The 21,716-nt window shown below is 56.5% G+C and overlaps 1 protein-coding gene across 2 annotated transcripts in view; it reads right to left on the bottom strand.

Annotated features, from left to right (window-relative positions):
* Positions 1–6,137: 6,137 nt before the first annotated feature.
* Positions 6,138–21,716, bottom strand: part of Papd7 (PAP associated domain containing 7) — a gene marked incomplete at its 5' end in the record, with an annotated part of 33,323 nt that continues 17,744 nt past the window's right edge. Inside the window, 12 exon segments of one of the 2 annotated variants that reach the window (XM_005407069.2) lie at positions 6,138–8,242; positions 9,465–9,629; positions 11,231–11,389; positions 11,724–11,896; positions 12,429–12,529; positions 13,248–13,374; positions 14,939–15,152; positions 16,611–16,739; positions 17,505–17,612; positions 18,707–18,827; positions 19,976–20,022; positions 20,884–21,007. In XM_005407069.2, the coding sequence (XP_005407126.2) occupies positions 8,048–8,242; positions 9,465–9,629; positions 11,231–11,389; positions 11,724–11,896; positions 12,429–12,529; positions 13,248–13,374; positions 14,939–15,152; positions 16,611–16,739; positions 17,505–17,612; positions 18,707–18,827; positions 19,976–20,022; positions 20,884–21,007 (1,663 nt within the window). 2 annotated transcript variants of the gene reach the window in all.

Below are 21,716 nucleotides of genomic sequence, written 5' to 3'. Positions count from 1 at the left end.
AAGAGATCTAATAATATCCCTGAGTTATTGCGGGTTGATCAGGCCCGCAGTCTCCCAAATGAGTGTGCAGCAAAGGCTAAACGAAAAGAGGTAAATGGAATGATTTCAGAGCTCCAGGAGGATCAGAACCCTCTCACCAATTTCAAGATTCTCTCAGGGCTAAAACCAAGACCTTCTCTGGGTGGCCCGTATTTATTTAGTTATCAGAAGAAGGGAGGGGAGTACTCAAGAAGGGCAGAATCACTCAAGGACTTCTCCAAGTAAGAGATTAAATTAATCTACCCAGGAGTGAGATGCCTGAGGCTACAGTCTTTATCTAGTTGAGATCAGATCCAAGTGTCCTTGGCTGTGACCTTGTCCTTTGAGGCTTCACTGCCTCACCTGCCATTACAGGCTCAGTAGGCACCAGCAACTCACAGAGGTTCACTTACTGTGAGTCTGCTGCCCATTTCCAGACAAGAAGCATAGGCCTTAGACAGACTCACAAGTAAACATGAAAAGCCCATTGGCTAATTTAAGTCCTGCTCAGGACTGCTTCATGGTGGTCTCCATTATATTACATACTTGAAAACTGCTAAGAGTAGATTTTAAGCATTCCCATCACACACAAATGCTAAGTCCATGAAGTAATATATATGTTAAGTGGCTCTACTTACCCATTGCATGGTGTGTGCATACATTGAGATCATCTCACCCACCGTAAACATATGCAAATGAAAAGTAAGATGAATGTTCTCCTCTAGTGGCTACCAATATAAAAAACAAAATGGCCTTTCACATGCATAAGAAAAAGCAATAGATGCCTCATTTAAAAATTTAGGCTCTGGAGACTGTTTTAAAAGAAACTCTTATATGAGAAACCCAAAGTATAAATCATTTAACGAGTAAAATAAAGATAGATAATAGGAACCAGGGAGATGGATTTTTGCAACTAGAAAGGGGGCCAAGAAGGCCAAGTGGGAGGGGCTCGGGGATGGGGGAGTCATAAAAAGAATGGAGGTGCGTTACACACGCGCACAGGTGCCCCCTGGGGAACGGATGCATCAGGCAGTACAGCCACACGAGCATCCCCGGTGAATACCCTGCACCAGAGTCCCCGGGAGCCTCAGGGACGGACAGCTTTTCACACAGCTGGAGGGATCCGGTGCATCCCTCGAAGCCCGGGAAGGCTCCAGGAAGTCGCCCCTTTGCCTCCCTAGGGCTGGCTTTTGCTGTCTCTCCCCGTGTGGTGAGGAGCAATGGTCCTCAAGCCCAGCCCTGAGAGTCCTGCAAGGGAATCCCAGAAACGAAGGCTGATCTTGGGGCCCCCACCACAGCCCCAAAGCCAGTGATTTCAATGAACCCCAATACAAGCGTCAAGCATGCGGGCTGCACCAGTGGGACCTAGTGTCGGAGTGTGCTTGTGGGAGCGAGGCCCGGCTCTGCCCAGGCTGGTGGAACACTCAGCCCCTCCTTTCCTGTCCCAATGCTCAGCCTCAGAGCAGCACGTCACCACAGAAGAAAGCAAGCCCAGATCTGCTGCGTATAAGAGGACAAAGCAAGACGCCTTTTCTGTTTTCTGTTCCTTTCTTTTAGTCATTGTAACACAGTAGCTAAGTGATGGCATCACCTTACTCCACCAGTGGATGAATACATAAAGTTTGCCATATATGTACCCAGTGGAGTACTACTCAGTCTTTAAAAAGAAAGAAATCTTGTCAGTTTTGACATGGGTGATCCTGGAGCATATAATGTTAAGGGTCTAGTTATGTAGTTCAGGCCGACCTTGAACACACTATGTAACCCAGGCCGGCCTCAAACTTGTGGTGATCCTCCTGCCTCAGCCTCCTGAGTGCTGGGATCACAGGTTTGCACCACCATGCATCCCCAGCCAAGACAGTGTCTTCCCAGCTGGGCATCACAGGCACAAGCAGCTCTGTTTATAGTGTACATGTATTGGGAAATGCTGACGGAAATGTTGCAGAAAACCAATATTAAACCAAATGGAAGACTCTTTGCACCGAGGAGTTAGAAGCCAACTTTTATTACGCAGAGGGCTGGGGACCCAGAGGCTCAAATCCCCAGCCCAGAGTCAGGTCTGACTCCAGTTTAAATATGGTTTGCAAGCAGGAGGTACAAAGCTGTAGCAGGTTATTACCTGACTTGTTACATGGAGTACAAGAATCACGTCCTACATTGTCAGGCAGCTTTACTGAAAAGGAATTCTTTAGCGTTCTGGGAAGCAGGGGAGGGGTGTGTGTGGAGCAAGGGGAGTTAAATGGGTCCTTGACTGGGCCAGTCCGTCCCAGACATGAAGCCCTTGAAGCAAGTTGGAAACAAATTATGTTTTTCTAATTAAGGAAAACACGAGCTGGACACAGTCACGTTGGCCCGGCACATTATCAAAGAGAAGTAGAGAGTCAGGGCTGATCATGTGACAGGCGGCACGAGCGCAGTCACAGGCTATGAACTGACTCCTAACTTTTGCTATAACATGCCCACGAGCCTGCTACACTACAAGTGCGTCCTTACAGCACCACACAAGCCAATAGCTGCCACGTCACGGATGGCACAGCCTCACCATCCCCCTGCTGAGTGGCTGGAGCCAGGCAAGGCAGACGAGGCTGGCGATGTGCATGATCTGTAGACGGCGTCCACGGGGTAGGAAAAGCAGCAGCAGAGGACACGGCTTTCTGACACCCCACAGTGTGACTTCATGGTTGCTTTAGCGACCCTCCCTCCTGCACCCTCACTGTACTTCTCAACCGCTAAGGTCCCCTTAGCCACATCAGACACACGTGTAATGTAAAGGACCCCTCAGCTCAGGGCGCCTTCCCCAGCATCCCACTGCCCCGGGGCTCTAAGGCACTGAGCAGACCCCATCCTGCCTAAGGAACCCCGGTGACCAAAAGTCTCAGGCTGAGGGGGTGGGTTCCCCTGCACCCTCACTTTCTTAGCCGAGGTGACAAGGCTTAAAGTGGCACAGCTCAGCCAGACCTGACTGCCCAGCACTCATGTGGGGTGCAGGTACTTAGAACTCAGCACCTCCTATGCCAGTGGCTGTCACCTCCCATTCTAGTACCCAGTATCAAGGAAAAGCCCAGCCTTGGTCCAGGCAGAACCTTCTCCCACCAGCCGCGCTCTCTCCTCAGACCCGGTCATATCTGTCTAGAGTCCAGCCCCAGGCCATGCCCCAGCCCAGAGCCACTGGGATTTCTCCTGCCAGCCTCTCAGCTGGTCCCACCCCCTGCCCGAGACCCCTACACGGGCCCAGCCTCACCTTCCTGGGCTCCTGCCTCCTGGCCGCCCCGACTGTTCCCTGCAGCCGCAGGTGACATGGCCTGTCCCTCTTCCTTTGGTAACGTGGCCCTGTACGGTCACACTGCACGGTGGAGGCTCCTAGAAGTGACACATCTGTAGGTGGCTGTGGAGGCCTCCCTCCTCCCCTTCCATCCACACTGCCCTCCCAAGGGCTGCAGCGGACCCAGGGGCCCAGGGCGCCCGGCTGGGTCCCTTCCTGAGGCTCAGCAGAGTGGGTGAGGGGAGGGTGAGGCCAGCCAGAACCCTGCAGGACTGTGACCCGATAGCATCACCGAGAGCTGGACACCGAGGAGCTCGGAGACCCTGAACGCTGAACTCAGAGCTCCGGGCTGGGCCTGCACGGGAGAAGCCTCACTTTCCTGAATCCAGGGGAGAGGAGCACAGGTCGCGTGGGGAAGGATGGGGAAGGGCATTGGGAGACAGCTGGCCAGGGTGGCTGGCGGGAAGAAGGGTCTCCAGCGTGGCCCATGAAGAGCAGGGCAGCTCAGACTGCCAAGACCCACAGACACCCCGGAGCTAAGGGGACAGCAGAAATTAGCAGAAAAGCAGAAAGAAAAGAGACTTTGGGGTTTTGTCCACTGATGAAATGAAGATATCTTCTCACCATCAAGTGAGGTTTTGAGTGTCTATTTACGGGGCGCTCCCCCAGTTGCTGCCCTCACAGTGTGACCGAGAGCCTAACAACCTCACAGGCAAAGTCTTCCGAGCACACGGGGCTCCCCCAGCTGCTGTCGACCAGAGGGGGCTCCAGCAGCTCTGCTGCCATCGCGGCTGGGGCTCTCCTCTCCTTTTGCTGACCCTAGGGTTCTCCCAGCCCAGCATGTCCAGGTAATGGTTTGGGCCTGCATCTGCCGACCAGACTTGGGAAAAGCTCTCTAGGACCTGAAGCCATGGTCTTCAGCAACATTGGGAGTCAGCCTGGGTCTCCAGCTGGGAAGGACAGGGCCCTGGCCGCCGCCTCGAGTGCCTTGCCCACAGCCCAGGGCACCGAGGACACTCAGCCCCTCATGACACCGCACGGCCCTTCCTTCGCTAGAAGCCCCAGAACGCTGGGGTGCCTCTCTCTGCCCCCAGCGGCCTGAGGCTCTCATGCCAGTCTCCTGCCCTCACACCTAGGCGTGCAGCAGAGCAGAGCCCAGTGCCCTGGGTTCTCTGGTCCCGCCCCCGCCAGCCAGAGACCGGCAGTCAGGCAGTCACACACTTGCAGCTGTTCCCAGGCAAGGGCAGGGGGCCGAGGGTGGGCGTCTCTAACGGCAGCCACCACCCCCTCTGATCGGTCGCTGAGCCACCTGGCCCTAGGGATGGCGAGCCCCTGGCAAGCTGGGGGCCTGAGGGGAGCCACACTGTTCAGGCTCCTCGCCAAGACCACCCCCGGCATGTGGTGAGCACAAAGTGCAGCTGCACACACACCAGGGTCACACCCGTGACATCCCAGCCACTACCACGCATCTCGCTGCAGCACGGGACGAGGCGTGACGGCCCAGAACGGGGCTTTACAGGGAACCGTGGGGTCGGGGTCGACGGGGTCCTGAGGGAGGTGGCGATCTTCTTTAGGGGGCCAAGTGGACACAGCCAAGTCTTGGTGGCCGCCGCGAACAGAGGCAGCACAGGCTCCACTAGGACAGGCCAGACACAGCCACTCACCCAGCGGCCTTTCGCCGGCAGGGCAGCGGCACAGTCACTCACCGGCATCGAGAGCAGGTCTGATGGGACTGGCCACGGGTGGCTGCGGTCCTCCCTCCGTCAGAGACCGCTCCTCCTGGCTCACAGGTGCGGGGTCTGAGCCCAGGTAGCCGCCCTGCTGTGGCCCACTAGGGGACTTGGATTCGAAGCGACCATGCCTCACTCCCTCCCGCCTCACCCCAGAGCTGCAGGGCTTCCTCCCGGTTCAGGAGCCTGCTGGAGTCTCCCTGGCCCTGCTGCGTCTTCTGTCATGGTTCAGATCTAAATGCCCCACAGCCTCCTGTGTGGAAGACGGCTGCATCACGGGGCGCTGCTCTCCTCCACGATCATCATGGGTGACTCCAGAGCGGCCTGTGCGCTAGGAGGTGGGGCCTGGCCAGGGGTGGTCACTGGCTTGAACTGGAAGGGCTTGTTCCTGGCCCTGTCCCCGGCTCCTCCCTTCTCTCTCTGCCTCCCTGCGTTGAGCAGCTCTCCTCCATCAGCCCATGCAGTTTCTGCCTTGGAGCAGCCAACCATGGACTAAACCCTCTAAAGCCCTTGAGCCAAAATAACCTCTCCGCCTTTAAGCTGTGGGTGTGGGGTACCGGATCCCCATGACAGCAAAGTGACTAAGACAGACTGTTATCGCACACATTATCTCGTGTGGAAGCCAGGGTGAGCGTGTTACACGACACCCATCCCTGCACCTGAGGGTCAGGGGTTGATGGCTCAAGAAGATGCCCCAGGGCAACACGCAGTGCTGTCACTGGCTTGAAACACCCTTCTGAGAACTGCTGTGTAAAACGCAGCCTCAGCAGCATGCACCTTAAGCTGTGTGACTGATGGCTGGAAGCGTGGGGTGACAGTCCCTAAACCAGGGTCTGCTGGGCACATCTGTGTGAGCCTGTCGGAAAGTACACACGGAGGACTGTCCAAGGCCCCTGGGAGGCCACACAGCCCCAGACCAGGGACAGAGCGTGTTGGGCCTCATGCACTCGGCCCTTGCATAGTGCGGGACCCAACCCCATGTGACCACCCAGGGACGACCCCACGGACCCGTCACACCTGCTTCCTAGGCACAGCACCCGGCCTCCTGTGAGTCCTACTCAACCCAGGAACTGGCTGCGGTGGAGGCCACCTTCCCCACGACAGGGAAGCATCGACTCACACCGAACTGCTTTCCAAAGTTTATTAAAAATCAAAGAATAGAAAAACTTTACATAAAAATATGTCAATTTTAGCTTCCACATCGTTGTCTGCGCACCAAAAAATCTAAACATGGCGTATCCTTGTTAAACCTGTGGTGCAGGACCGCCGTGGCGGCCAGGCCGCTTCATCCGTGTGCCACAGCGGGGACGACCAGCGCCTGCAGCCGGATGCCAAGCTCGCGTCTGCCGGCCGCTGCCGTCCCCACAGCGCTTCCCTTGGTGTAGGTTTACAGTCAGTATTGCTAACATGTAGAGATTAGTACGTGCCTACGGATCGGTGTTTATAAATACTCTTCATCAACAGGTTCATAATTTAAATATTTTTAAATATTTTGGGTGATTCCGATCGCCACGGACTGCAGACACCCGTGCCACAATGCCCAGGACTCCCCTTGCCCGCACGCAGTCCACCGTGCTGGCCACAGGCCCGGCCTGCTTCGCAGGGCAGCTGGTAGGCGTCCTCGCCGTGTCCACGCCAGCAGACATCGGCCTGGGACTCCACAGCCACGGGACTCCGGGCCTCACATCGGAAGGCAGAGCCTCGGGCTTCCAGGCTGGACAGCTCCACGTGGGCTTCCGGGACGAGCCTCCAGGAGTGTGCGGCAGGCCCGCAGCCCTCACAAAGCGGGGAGTCGGGCCTCCACGATGCAGCCAACTCTGCGCAGACGCAGCATCCTGCAAACTCGGGGCTGGCAGGGTGGATATATTCTTGTTCAAAAAAAAGGTAACAGAGACAGCGGTCGTGGTGGCAGAGCACACTCGCGCAGCGCACCCGTGTGCTCCGGTGCCGGCGGTGCCCTTGGACACGCAGACACACTCCCACCGTGCTGTGCCGTGCGGTGCGTGGCAGCGCGAGTGCGTCTCAGGATCCGCTCTTACAGAACGAATGCATACTGCTATGCAGATTCCTCCACGGAATCAACAGACTTCCTTTCTCCACATTCCCAAAACTGGGTGCCCTTGTCTGTAATGAACCCCAGCCATCATCACAGGCCAAGCCGCTGAGGCTGACTGAGGCCTTTCCAGGGTCACACTGCTCTCAAGGTTTTCTAATGTGACCACCTCTTCCCCCTAGAAAGTTGTACTTCTGGCACTTTAAATGCTGGATTTGTTGTCTAGTTTAAAAGAACCAAAACCAAAAGATTAGAACTCATGGTCAGAGCAGGCCCATGACTGCAGCCCAGGGCAGGGCCCCAGACCTGACGAACCCCGCCCAGAACTCACTGGGAACAAGGCCCCTCCACTGGCCTCTGACCAAAAGAAAAGACAGCAAATGAAACCCCAAACCCCTATGTCACGGTGTTCATAATGATGCTTATCAGACAACTAGCCAACACGGTGAACCCAACTTAGAAAATGCAACTTGGGAAAGGATCTAAGCTTGTTTAAAAAAAATTCCCTCCTCCCTTAAATATAACTTATGTGAAAATATGAAATTAAATAAAAAATATCGGATTATTGCACAAATCATAAGTTTCGATATTTACATAGAAAAAGAGTTCTGAAGTCTCAAACAAAATGCAAGGGCAGTAACACGACGGCCTCCGTCCGACACGACCCGCCGGGAAGTGTGTGGGAACTGCCTCGATTCCTCCGTCGCTCGACACCGGGAAATGAGAACTCCCACCAGCGAGGGGCAGGCAGGGCTGCCACAAACCAGCAGCGGGGCTCCTGTCATCAGGCTCCCGGGAGCGCAGACTCTGGGAGGCAGAACTCGTCCACAGCTGTAAGGCTTCACAGATGAGCACAGGAGCTGTTGCTGAAGATGCACGCGACCACCACACGAAGGAACATGCAGGGTGATCAGCGGGCGCGGAGGCCACGGCGGAGGTGCTGGGTGCTGGTCTCGGGCCCTGCAGGGCCAAGGCCCGGAGCCATTATCTGCTGAGACTCACAGGCAGGCTGTCCCTGGTGTGCGTGTGCTTTTTCCTGCGCCAGCCGGTGCGGTTGTACTGGTGGTGGCCCCGGTTGCCCACAGGGGGCCGCACACCTCCACCGCCCACCGAGCCGTAGCCGCCGCCCTGAGTGTGGCCGTGGGACCCTTTCATGGACAGCTTCATGCCGTTGTGCTGCTGCGGAGACAGAGAGAGAGTGACGCTGGGTGCAGCAGCGGACTCCGCCCACGCCGCCCCCAGGAGCAGGGCCACTGAGCAAGATTCCTGGCCAAGGGCTCCGGAGCCTCGAGCTGCACTCATCCACAGAGGTGCTGGAGCGCAAGAGTGCGGACATTGCCACAGCCTCGTCCACGCGGCCACGGGGCAGAAGCCGTACACTCCGCCTCCGAACAGACAGCCGCGCGTCCTTGGGGACCCTCGGGCCAGGGTGGGCCACCGCAAGCTCCACTGATCCCCAGACTCGGGTCCAGCCTGCTCTCCTGGTCTGCAGGGTAAGAGCCCCTGTCCCCCCTCCTGGACATGACCTGCACACAGGAGGGGGTGCAGCGCGCCCTTGCTGCCGCGCCTTCCCCCCACACGTGGTCACCTGCACTGGCAGGCAGAGCAAGGGGAACCTGCCTGCTGCCGGAGCAGAGCAAGAGGAAAGCCGGGGCGGAGCGACAAAGGTCGCCTTCCTCGTGCAAAACTGCCACTCCACCCCGGAAGGCAGCTCCTGGAAGGGATGTGCCACTACTCCGCCTCCAACGGGTCTGAGAAGCGGGGATTCCTGACACAGGCCCAAGAGTTGACTGTGGAGACAAACACACTGCGAGAAGGACTCCACTGCCAGGGTACAGCGGCACAGGGCCCGAGCCAGGGAGCCCGGGGGCGGGGACACACACAGGCGTGTCACAAGTGTGCCACTCAACAGCAAGCTGTTTGCACATGCACATTCCTACTGCACCAGGCAAGGCACGGACCAGCCAGGGCCAAAGGAGGCAGTGCAGCCCTCCTGAGACTTGGGGGGAGTCACCCCCAGGCAGGGCCCAGCGCAGGGAGCAGTAGCTGGTAGACACAGCACTTCACCTGGAGGTACAGCAAGACTGACTCATGGTCTACCTCCTACTTCTTGAAAACTACATGACTTGGCAGAAAACTATTCAGCATGAAATGATTTTAAAAAGGAAACAAAATGATCTTCATCTTGGCCTTTACCTGTGTCAGATTTCATTTTTATGCTCACCAGTTCAACAGGCGCTGACAGGAGCTGGTGGCGAGTGAGGACACTCTTCCTTCTTGAACGACTTTAACACCGCTCAAGAAGCGACACTCTGCCTTGCCAGGCGCCCGGGGCGGAAACGTGCGCGTGTACGCAGCGGGGAGGGCGCCCCACCGTGCGGCTGAGGAGGGCGGTACGCACCTTGTGGTACAAGTGCGGGCTGGACAGCGGGTTGGGGGACGCCGAGGGGATGGCTGGGGGGGACATGTGGTGCACGGCCTTCAAGGACGCGGTTCCTTCCACACCAGCTTGTCTGCAAGGGACAGGGGCAACCCCAAGGGTCGGAGGAGGGATGGTGAACCTGGTCTAGGAGCAAAGAGAGACAAGCACAGCACAGCACGTGAGTCAGGTACACGGGCAGCAGCTGGGGCTGCTCTGAGCACAGACCTACTCCGCACCAACCCGACGGCACTGCCTTGAGCTGGAAACAGCTTATATTCTACATCGCCCAGACGCCTAGTCAGGGGGAGTTTAAAGCTGACTGGAACCAACCAGGGTCTCAGGCAATCCGTCAACAGCAAGCTGCCACTAGGGTCCCTGGGAAGAACTTCAGGGGAATCCCCAACTCTGCCCCAGCCCTGCAACAAGGGTAAAGCACAGGGCCCTCCCCTCGCGTGCTCTGCAGGGCTGCTCTCTCCGCATCTCCACCCCTACCTCCTTGCTGTCTTTGGGTGGGGAGCTCCCCAGGGGACAGAGACAAGCAGCTGCAGCGGGACAGAGCACGCCGCAACCCCTGCTCTCCCCACTGGTCAGGACCTGCCCCACACCACAGCCACTGCTCAGCAGGGACACGGCCAGGACAGCAGTGCCCCCCAGCCTTGGCTGGCGCTGTCTACCCACTAACAGGCTCTGACTTCACCCCATTGGATGTGGAAGGCAGGCCACAGGGGGCCGGCTGCTCCGAGCTGTCCGGCGCGGGAACACATCCCTCAGCGGGGCTTTATTTCATGCGCACGGCCAGCGCTGTTAGAGGTGCTCTCGGCCTTGTCTGAGCCCCTCAGTGACCTTCACACTGCAGCCTTGCTCAGCTGCACACGATGGACTCAGAACGTACGCGGCCACCTGAGCACACAGTCTCCCGCCACGCGCAGCCTGGCCCCTGCACCCTGGACTGACGGCAGCAGCACGGAGAAGGCTGTGCTGGGCCCTCCGCAGCCGCACCTGCAGGGCCCAAATAAACAGCTCCACGAAAGAGCTTCACGCTACAGGTCGGGGTGGATAATGGCAACCAAGGTGACAGAGCAACCCCTGCTGCACCCCAGCGCCCCAGAAACTCATCTGCATGCCTCTAGGTCAACTTAAACTCAAAACAGAGCCCACATCTCGAAAATTAAGTTTTACTTGCCTTTCACATGAAAGACCATGCTGGATTTATACATATACAACTGGTGTATAATGGGGACGTAGATACAAAACTTAGGAGTTGCAAAATTCTCGCTTACACTTCTAATTTTACCTAAATTTCAAAACCAGCGTGCTCTCACAAAGTCCCTACACCGTGCCTAGTTGAAGACGCGGAAAAGGCCGGGAAGCTGTCCGGAGCGGGACAGGCTAGGGCCACGTCAGAACCTCTCTCTGAGATGACTGGGGCGCGGTCTCAGGCTGCCCAGAGCTGCTGCAGAGACAGCTGAGTGGCGCCTGCCAAAAGCCACTCCTGGCCTTAAGAAGCAAGAGTCACCTCGATGCTAATGCCAGACACTGTGACCTCATGTCAGCAGTGTCACAGACCGTGTTTTTAGAGTGACAGGAATTATACTACTCATAAAAAAAAGAGAATTTCTCTAAAGAACAGAAATGTAAACCCACTGAAGATTTAAAAAGCTACTTTTCTAAATCAAAAGCAGCTGCAATCCCTTCCAGCACGCTTCACCGCTCGGAGGCTGTGCCCTGTGGGCACACGTACGTACCTGATTGTTGGTCGTCATGATCAGTGTGCGGGAAGGCGTGGACTGAGGCTTGCCACCGGGCAGGGGCAGGGCGGCGGGTAGGCTGGCCACGAGAGCCGTGGGCGCCTGCAGGCTGAACTGGTAGACGCTGGGCGTGGTGCAGGGAGGTGTGTCAGAGTCCTGCAACCCACACAAAGATGAGAGCTCAACACGGGGGCCGCGGCCAGCAGCCACGAGAAGCCCGCACAGAGCCTGCCCTCTGAGCAGCAGAGGCCACACTCACCCCTCTGCCCAGAACTCAGCACTGTGAAGACAACGGCAAAGGAAATACCGAAGTCACCTCCACTCAACAGTTTAAAAACTATTCCAGACAGTGCTCCACCTCAAGTGCGAGGGGAGCGGCCCCACTGCGGGGACCGCTGGCTCCACGGTCGTGCGGAGTGGGCAGCTCAAGCCCCCCCAGGAGCACAAGCCCGACAGTCGCGCGGAGGAGGGGTGGAGCCGGGGCACTCACAATGTCACTTCCAGACAGCGAAGACACCGAAGAGGCAGAGGAGCCAGAGGAGAGGAGCTGGGGACTGGACAGGGACAGGGTCAGGCGCTGGCTGTAGGGCGACTCGGGCTCCCGGCCCTGCGTCTGCTCTCCGTTGCACGTGGAGACCCGCTCTTTTATCTTAATCCTATTGTCTGATGAAAAGCAAAGCCTAGGTTAATAGCACCAAGTGCGGAAGTGTCGGCTGCAGCCACTGCCTCACGGCACGGCTAAGCCTTGCAGTGCTGCTGGCAGGCCCAACTTCCAATTTCGATTTCTCTAATTTTAAAAGCCATGTTCAATTCAAATACACCTGCAACGCCACAGGTATGCAAGTCACCTCCCACTACAGCTTCCATGAAACCTAAATATAGATCAGCTTACTTCTGATGAACACTGAGCACCCCAGTTAGAATGGGCTGTAAATATAAACACACGCTGGATTTCCAAGACACAGCACAAAAACAGGGCATCAAATTTCCCAATAAAAATTACGTGTTGAAATGTTAATACTTTCACTGAGTTAGATAAAATATATTAAAGCAAATCTCACCTGTTGCTTTTCATATCCCTAATGCGCCCCCCCCCCCCCACACACACACACACACACACACACACGACCTCCAAGGGCAAGGAGGCACCCTGGGCATTCACGGCAAGCAGTGCGGGAGGGAGGAGGGGCCTCACCCAGATCCGGCAGCGGGTGCACTCTGCTGCCCCACTTCTCTTTGATCCACCTCCGGTAGTCGATCACTTCCTGAGTCACCTTGATGATTCTTCCTAACGTGCTGCAAGGGCAACACCAGACGTTAAGGGCGGGACAGGACTGGGGAGCACAGGCTCTGCTGGAGAACCCGCCACACCTTATGGCAGTACCAAGCCAGACGGGGAAATGAGCTCATGCAGCTTCACGAAGTATTTACGTCTTCCAACTCTGAGCTCAAATGCAGTCTGAGACCATGGATAGGAAAGGTGGGTTCAACCACACAGAAGGCCGTCTACACAGGGCTGCTTAAGCCCAGTTCAGAGGTGGGGCAGCCAGCCTCCCACTCACAGGCACCACGTCTTTTTTTTATTTTTTTTTAGTTTTTTATTTTTTTGGTTTTTGGTTTTTCTCCGGTACCAGGGACCGAACTCACGACCTTGCGCTTGCCAGGCAGGCGCTTTGCTGCTGAGCTAAATCCCCAGCCCCTAGGCACCACGTCTTGACACAGCCTTTCCTATCACTCAGCTGAGAAGGGGGTTGGCACCAGTGCCTGCCTGAAGGCGGCCTGTGGGACAGCGGATCCCAAAGCTTTCAAAGCCAGGTGCTCCCCCAAAACTCATGCCCTAAAAAATGTCAATGCCCCAAGGAAAACATGACTTCCATATCAACACCTGCCAGTTCTGCTGAAGCACGGCAGTGCACCCGCAGCACCTGCACGGCAGTGCATGGATGGGACCAGAAGATGTGGCTGCCGCCGCAAGGAGCTGGGATCCCAGGCGAGGATGCGGGCCCTCGGTTACCTTTCCGAGTCCCGGTTGGGGTAGGACCTGGCGAGGGGGGACACAGCGTGGCTGAGAACGATGTAGGCGTAGTCGAACACCTGCTTCACTTGCATGGCGCCGTAGGAGCTCCGGCCAACGTCATTTCCTGCAAGAAAGGCAGCTGTCAGACGCGGCGCAGACGTGAGCCATTATCCAGATGTTTCCGACCCTGTCACTCAAGTGACTGTGCACCAGTCCCCCACCCTGAAAGCCCAGACCCCAGCGAAGCGCATCAGACAACACGACAGCACCTGCGGGCACTGGCGTGTACAGACCACCAGGGCCGCCCTGCCCCAGTCACTGCCTCAGGCTGGACCCACAGCCACTGCCGGGGAGGAGCCCTGTGTGCCCATCAGCACAAGGGACCCTGCCGGAGGGAGGTCTGGTCCTGGAGAGCTGCACGAGCAGCAAGCCCAAGAAAGCGCTCCAAAGCCACCAGGCGAAGCAGTCGGTCGATTTTCATAAGAAGGCCAAGCACCAAACCATATGTGTATAAAGCGTCCCTCACAATTCAAGTTAGGTGTGGATTGTATGGAGGCGCATCCTAAGAGTTGGAATTTCATCTCCACTAGATTTCAGTATAACCCAGTGATCACACAGACCCTTGTTTCGCAAGAACGTGTAAGCACACACTTGAAGACAATGACTTCCCAGCTTAATAGGCCCAACACAGACGCAGGGTGGGTGACACCTGCGGTACCATGCCACCAGGAAAACCATGGCACAAAACACGCCATTTAAGAGTCATGACAAAACCGTCAGGGGATCTGCTGTCAAAAAATTTTAGGAAATACATCTCATACTACCACACAACAAAGTAGTTAAATTTGCAGATAATACAAAAAATACATAGAAGCGGAAAAATAAAAATATCAAACACGAATTAAAAAGAAATTAGGAGAAGAAAATATGGTATGTGGAACAAGAAAGGTGTCCTTAACACACACTCCCCCAGAGGACAGGGCACAGACCAGCAGGGCATGGGGCACACAAGGACAAAGGGGCAGAGTGCCTGCAGCTGGTCTCCACCACCTCTCTGCCCCTCTGCCACTGATTCTGTCACCAACAGCGTCTCACCTAATGCTCAATACGTGTTGGAACAGAGAAATAAGAATGTGTCAAGCCCCACTATCATTAAAGAAATATAAATTAAACAGACATCTGCACAACGCAGTTTCATGGTGGCAAGGATCACAAGACTGCCGCCGCAGGCGCCCTCAATGCACGCGCCCAGACCTGGAGCCCAGCCCACGCCCACGGCAGACAGTCCTGGAGACGCCACGCGGTCCCAGCCCGAGCAGCAGGCCTGTGCTGAGGTGTGCGGTGTCCCTGGCGAGATGACAGCGACGCCATCGACATCCACACTGCTGGGACCGGGAGACGCGGCACAGCCACACGGGGCAGGATGCGCAGGCTCTGCTTTCCAGGCTGCGCGCTCCCGGGCAGCGTGTGGCTCACAGCCAGGACATCCACTCTGTGACATGAAGCCACAGCCCTTCCCCTCTGATTTCTGGCTGATTAAGTAAGCTCCGCGGAGAACTGAACAGGGAGCTCAGCGAGTGTCCCCGGGGCAGAGGCTCTGCCCCGGGCACCCGGCCCGACGTGGCCTCCCTGCAGGCCCAGCGCCTGCCTGCTGGCTCGCAGCCGTGCGGGCGGAGCCGCGCCCTTACCAGGCAGCAGCGGATCCTCGATGCACAGCATGGACGGTCTGTACCCGCTGGTCATGGCTTTCATGATCTCTTCCTTGGCGATATAGGCACCTCCTTCTTTTATTCTAATACCAGTCTTCAAGTAATTAAAATTTCTTCCATACAGTTCAAAAAATTCTACGAGAAGCATTCCAAGGTTTTCATCAGCTCTCCGGGCATCAATTCTCGGATGCAACTGTAAAAGCAATGCAGGCACAGTTGGCACAGATCCGAGTCCTGTCCTGGGGGGACACAGGATGGCGCTGGTCGCCCTTTCAGGGACCACTAAGCAGCAGGCCCGAGGGAGCTCGGCCGGCAGTGTGCAGGCCGGACTGCCACTGTCATAGGATGCGCCAAAGAAACAAACGTGTGAATGTTTTCGTGAAGTCTTGACCCTGGCAATCTATACAGCGGCCCTACACACAGACGTCTGACTAGCCACAGGTTGCCCGACATTCTACGTTAAGTAAGTTGACCACACTCTGCACTCTAGTCACCTGGATGGTAGACGCCATCTTACACCGCAGTCACTCTAAAATGTAACCAATAGGTGGCAGTATCAGATTGACTAGCTCCGCATACCCGGTGCCTAAGAGCAAATGCACATCCTGCTGTCACAGAGCAGCCCAGCCCTGCTGCAGCGCCACGCTTTAGCACCACGCTTTCTTCATGCCTCGTGGGACTCACTGAACCTAAGCCCCAGACCACTAAGTTAACACGCACCATCCGCAGCCGCGCAGACCTGCGCTGTCCATAGACAGCTTTGCTCTTTAACTGGATTACACCAGCCGGTTAACACAGCTTGCCAGCTACACTCAGTATGTCCAGCACCCAGGACCCACCCCGTGGCCTGTGGCCTGTGGCAGACACAAAACCTGCCAGCGCAGAACGGGGTCCACTGCACAGAGCAAGCCCTGCCGCTGTGGTCAGTCCTGACACCACGGCCGGGGACAGACACACAGCTCCATGGGGAGGTGCCTTCCGAGTCACCAGCATTCTCGGGGCTGAGAGAAGCTTCGCTTCTGTGGACTCCCTTATGTAATCCGCATGGGCGTGGAGCCTTCTTACATTCACCTCACCCGGACCCCCCCATTCCTTGCCTTTTAGTCCAGGCAAAACCCTGGAGAGCCAGCCCTCATGGGGTCTGGGCCCCTCCCCTCCTGAGCCGTAGCAAGAGTGCGCACGTTACATGGGCCAGGTCAGGCACAGGGCAGGGGACGGCCTTCGTGGGGCCCGGATGGCTGCACAGACCCCACAAGAAGTACGACACGAGGCCCTGAAATTTTTTCAGTATAAATCACGGATAAGAGCCCATGACCCTGAAAAAAAACCCAGTTTATTGTCCCTAAAGAAATGAATACTTTCTCAGTGTAAAGATTCCTTGAGCTCACACAGCTATCAATTGATTGCAGAGCCCAGGGAGCACCTTGTAGCCAGGCGGTACAGTCAGTGACAGGGACGAGCTACACAGAGCGACAGGAAAGGAGTGTGGACCCGCAGGCTCTACAACACAACCCAGACATCAGGCCCTAGGGAGAGCAGCGCTAGGGAGCGACAGCAAGGCTCCTGCACCCCGGAAGCAGCTGGGCGGAAATCGCGAAGAGGCTTCCCTTCCCCCCTCTTCCTACGAACAGCCCCGAGATGGCGAGCATACCTGTAGAAAGCTGATGGCCATTAAAATGAGGCTGTATGAGCTAATCCCACCAGTAAAAACCTCATTCAGGTCCCTCTGCAGGAGGAATTGTTTCAATACTAAAATCAAGTAAGGCAGCAGTGAGTATTTCTGTAAATCCCAAAAGAAAAAGACACGCTGATTAGTTAACACACTCAAAGCCACTTCAGGCAGCACCCGGGGGCTGGGCAGCTTCATCTGTCCTTCTGCCTACTGCAGGGCTCTGGGTCACTCAGTGTCAACCTCTGAGGGGCCAAAGGACACACTTCCCGAGGCGCTGGTGGAAGTCCGCCCACGCAGTGGGCTGAGGTGGAGGCCTGTCACGCAGGCGGTTCCGTCTGGCAGAGGGCGGGGTGGCGGGGCCTGGCAGGCTCCTTGTGGAGGCCGGGGTGTGCTGGGGACGGAAACGCCTGCCCGGGCCTTGGACATGGGGAGAGATGGCCCAGCCCCCAGGGGGGTGGCCCAGAGGGAGGAGCCCAAGCATATCAGTTCAGGCGCCAGGTGCGCCAAGGCACCCACAGGCCCCACGATCTCCAAGGGACCAATCTGAATTACACGGCGATAACTCAATCTCCCGGGGAGAGAGGACCGCCAGGTGGAGCACATGGAGCCGGGAGCAGACCCTGCGAAATGCCTACAAAGAGCTTCACAGCGCTCCACAGCAAGCCTGGCCTCAGCAAAAGGCTACTCAAGAAACACAGCCTGGAGCACCAGCAAAGTGCTTCCGAGTGTCCACAGAAGGGGATACACGTGCCAGTGGGGCCTACGTCGTTAACGACTCCCACACTGAGGCCAGGTTTCCTGCGTTCCTTCAAAGCCACCAGGACTAGAGCTCAAGGCCCTGTCTGCGCGATGCGAGCACGTCAACACCAGTACCTTCATGAAGTTCTTGATGAACTCGGCTGCCCGGACACCAGTCTCCATGTTAAAGCTGATGTCAACTTTAACTTCAGTCTCCTGATCTGTGAGCTTTATTATCGGTACCTGTAAAGATTTAATTTAAAAAACTGTGCTTCAATATGCAATGACCTTCATAGTCGGGCATCAGAACATCTCAAGTTGGTTGTACAGAGCTTTTGGAAGAGCTCAGAAAGCACGGACCCCAGATTACAGAGAAGAGGACTTTTCAAGGAATTAACGTAAAAGGTGCAGCACTGGCCAGCGGTGCGCATGCTCCACCCACCTGCAAGCTGCTCTGCTGGACGGAAGGAACGGGCATCCTCAGGAAGAGGCCCAGGCAGCAAAGCCAGGCAGCATGCACACCCATGGAGAAGCCGCCCCATGTGTGCCAGGTGACAGTCCCCCAGCTTCTACTTGGTAGAGTGTTATTAAAAAGCTAACGCACACACTCAGATTCTGGAAAAGGGCAGTGACACGGCAGGACCCGGTTTGGGGTGGTGTTCTCACAGACTGCACCTTGACTGGAGTCCTCACCCAGTGGGTGAGCCGTCACTGTGGGAGGGCCCAGCAGAGAGGAGAACGCACGCGGACGCTGGAGGAAAGAGGACTCCACGCCACAGCAGTGGGGCCGCTGGGACCAAGAGCTGCTGCAGCAACCCCGCAGGGGGCTGCGTGCTCCAGAGGTCCTGGAACTTGGCAAGTCAGGTCTCTCTCTAGCCCTGTGCACACCCTGGAAGTCTGCCAGCACAGGCGGCGGGGAGGACGCGCACGCTACAGCAGGAGGACCACAGGACTTCCTTCCAAGAACATCCTAGCAAACGGGGAGCTCCTCCTGTCACCCACCAATGTGCCGTGTGCTCGCGCTCGGGCCACACACTCCCGAGTGGGCAGCACTGAGAGCCAGCGGCCCCTCCGAGTCTTTCTCTCCTCACCTCATCATCTCTGCCTCAGTCACCATCCCACAGTGCAGTGTCAAGAACAGTCTGAAAACCTGAAATTCCAGCCCTGCAGACTGTCACCAGTGTGCTGGGAAGCATGAGGGGTAACACGTACGTTTTACAGCAGCAGCAGCAAAAACCACGCAAGCGTAGCCAGTGCCTGCCCCCAGCCAGGGCCACCCGGTCGCTAGGCCGAATCAAGGTGCGGCTGTGCTCAGCAGGCATGAGCCCAATACTCACTGTGGCTTTGTCGAGGACTTTGATGGAGCACGGCTCCGCCACATTGTGCTTCCGCAGGGCTTGCTCCAACAGCTGCAGAGGGGGACGCTCCCATTTTCCAAAGACCACCAGATCTATGTCACTGGGGACAAAGGGCCAGGTCAGGCACTGCTCGTCTCTCCGAGCGGTGACCCGTGCGAGGCACACGGCCTCCATCAGCACCCTGGCCCCATCACCTTAGGGTGGTTCGGCGCACTATGGGCCCCTACAGCAACCAGTGGAAAGATTTTCCCAGCAGCACTGGGGCGAGGGGCAAGGTCTAAAATAAAAATGCTGCCCTGCAAACCAAGCCTTGGCCCCGTTCCTGGCTCACACTCCTGTGCTCCCTGCATCAGCTCACAATCTGTCCAACGCCTGGCTGTGCCCAGCCAACACCGCCAACCGCCACACCCGACCTCACAGCCTCCTCAGCCCCCAAGGCGAAGGGCAGAGGGTCAGTAGAAACACGGGTGAAGGGACTCACGTGAAACACATGTGGCTATCCAGAGTCCTTCATGGGAAAACACTAGGACATCACTGTAGACCACAAACTGGGTGTTTCTCTATCACATAAGGATTCTTAAACATGCACTATTTAAACAGAATTTTCTTTAATCTTTGTTAAAACTTTATAAAATCAAATTTTCAAAGCTATCCCAGCATCGGCAGACCCTTCTCCACAACACTGACTCTGCGTGGTCCCGGGAGAGTTTGGAGGGACACATCCAAGACTCACACGGCGGGCAGATGATGCCCGGGCCCTGGGCTGAGAGCTGCAGCCTTCAGGGCTGCTCAGGTCGCAGGGCCTCTGGCCCCTTTTCCACTCTCTCTCTCCCTCCCCCACCACAGCAGCGCACAGCAGAAGGCTGTCACTAGTCCCTGGGTCTCACACTTTACATCGAGACCCTGGGCCAAATAAGCATCTACCGGTCACACTCTACCCGGGCTGCAGTATTTCACTACAGCAGCAGGAAAGGCACTAAGACGATCCTTTCATGTGCCACCTCGTTCTATTCCAGTGTCCGGCATTTCCGTGCCCAACAAAGTGAGTGCATGCGGAAGAACGGAATGCAATCAAAGTATTTCCATAGCACTAAATTAAAACTTACTTTGGGTCGAACTTGCCCTGCACCCCAATCTTTTCCTCCAGCTGGCCTCTGCACCTCGGACCGGATTCCAGTGCTGGGCATGCACACACCCTGCGTCCGCCCCGGTCAGCGGACACCACCTATGCAGGGACCGGGCACTCACCTGGTGGGAAGATAGAGACCTGTGCTGAAGCTGCCGAATATCTGCACCTGGAAGAGAACACGGCTGTCTTAGAGCACAGCCACAGTTCCAGCATGCAGTCCCATGAACCTCACTGCCGGGAGCCTCGCTGTACCCTCGAGTAGCAGGAAAACCACTTGGAAACAGGGCAGAGGACTGGGTGGTGAGGACAGCTGAAAACCATGCAGACAACTAAACACTCCCTTTGTCTCTGAAGACCAGCACCGCAAAGGAGCGTTTAAAACTCAAGAGGCGAAACCGTTCCTGCCTTCACCCCATACTAGTCCAGAGCCCAGTGTTTCTCACAGCCAGTTTCAAACCTTCCAGTCATTTCTCAAACAGCCACTGCGCAGAGCAGGGCTCTGTCCTGGTACTGAGGTTTACAGGGAAGCCCGCAGCCCAGGTAACCAAGGATGGGAACCTGGGTTGCCGCCCGCCCCAGAGAGCGCACTCGCCCCTCAGCGGCGAGGGCTCCCGTCAGCCCAGATCACCGGCATTCGTGCAGGCCAACTCCTTCGTGAGGGGGCGGCGGCTCCTGGCAGAGGGCACCGTTTGTGTTGCCGCAGCACACGTTCCAAATGCCCAGGATCGCTAGCTCAATCGGCACTCAGGGCTCAGGGGTGCGAAGAACCCCTTGCAGTTACCACAGCACGTCCCGTGCTGCTAGGCATGGGAGTGAGGATGGCGGATCTAAAACAAGACTAATCACACCTTAGGCCGAGGCGGCTGGGGCCTGCCAGGGCCTGTCACTCCACAGGGCCGTTGGGGCGGGGCCTGGGGCTGTGCATTGCCGGGAGGTCCAGAGCATGCCTCAGGCGAGAAGAAACCCACCCTGAGCTGATGGGGCTAGGGACGCACAGCAGCACCCAGCTGGGGCAGTGAAGACTCACGTCAGCCGTCGGCCACAGATCTTTCACCACAGTCTCGATCCGCTTCACCACCTCCCTTCGCATGGCTGCTTCCTCAGGACAGGGGGACATGAAGTTATAAAAGTCAATGATCTCCTCGTGAAGGCTGGGGGACAGAAGAGAGGACACGCTAGAGTTACAGCTCGACCAAACACGCTTCCCAGTCTGTGAGGTCCGCGTGCCCCAGAGCATTCCAGGCCGCTTACACTCCAGCTTCTTTCCCTACTGGAAACACGTGGCAGCGGGTGAAGTTACGCGTGGCCTGGCACCAAGAACACATGGAATCGAAAGAACCACTTCCGTGGTTTACGCTGAGAAAATGAAAGCCAAGCATCCACGAGCGAGAAAGACACTTCCAAGGCAGCGCAGGACGGCAGATCAGCGGGGTGAGGCCCCGCCCTGAGGTGCTGGAGCCCTCAGCGACAGCCATGAGAGCTAGAGTAACGGTTTGTGTAAAGGAGGGGATACTTTTTAATAAAGCTGCTAACGTTAAGTTTCAAAAGTAACTGACCGCAATAGGGCACCACCTGCCTCTCCCAGCAGAACCCAACACCAAACACCCTCGCCCACTCTCTGCCTGAAGTACCAGGTTGTCACTGGGCACTAATTTTACAAAACTTAATTTTTTAAAATAAAAATGCTCACCCCAAACATATGCCACTGCAGACAGCCACAAGCTGTGTTTAATGGACCCAGGAAGGGAATAACTTGTGCAACATTAAAACGAAGCAATTTTTCCAAAATACATCGCACCACAGGCTTCTGAAGTGGAGCTTCTATCTCACACTTCCTGCAGGCACCCGCCTGTCCTGCCC

Source organism: Chinchilla lanigera, unplaced genomic scaffold (assembly GCF_000276665.1).
Source record: "Chinchilla lanigera isolate Chin_1 unplaced genomic scaffold, ChiLan1.0 scaffold00103, whole genome shotgun sequence".
Taxonomy (NCBI): domain Eukaryota; kingdom Metazoa; phylum Chordata; class Mammalia; order Rodentia; family Chinchillidae; genus Chinchilla; species Chinchilla lanigera.
Note: the sequence above shows the minus strand (reverse complement) of the source record. Positions and strands in the feature narration are given on the sequence as shown.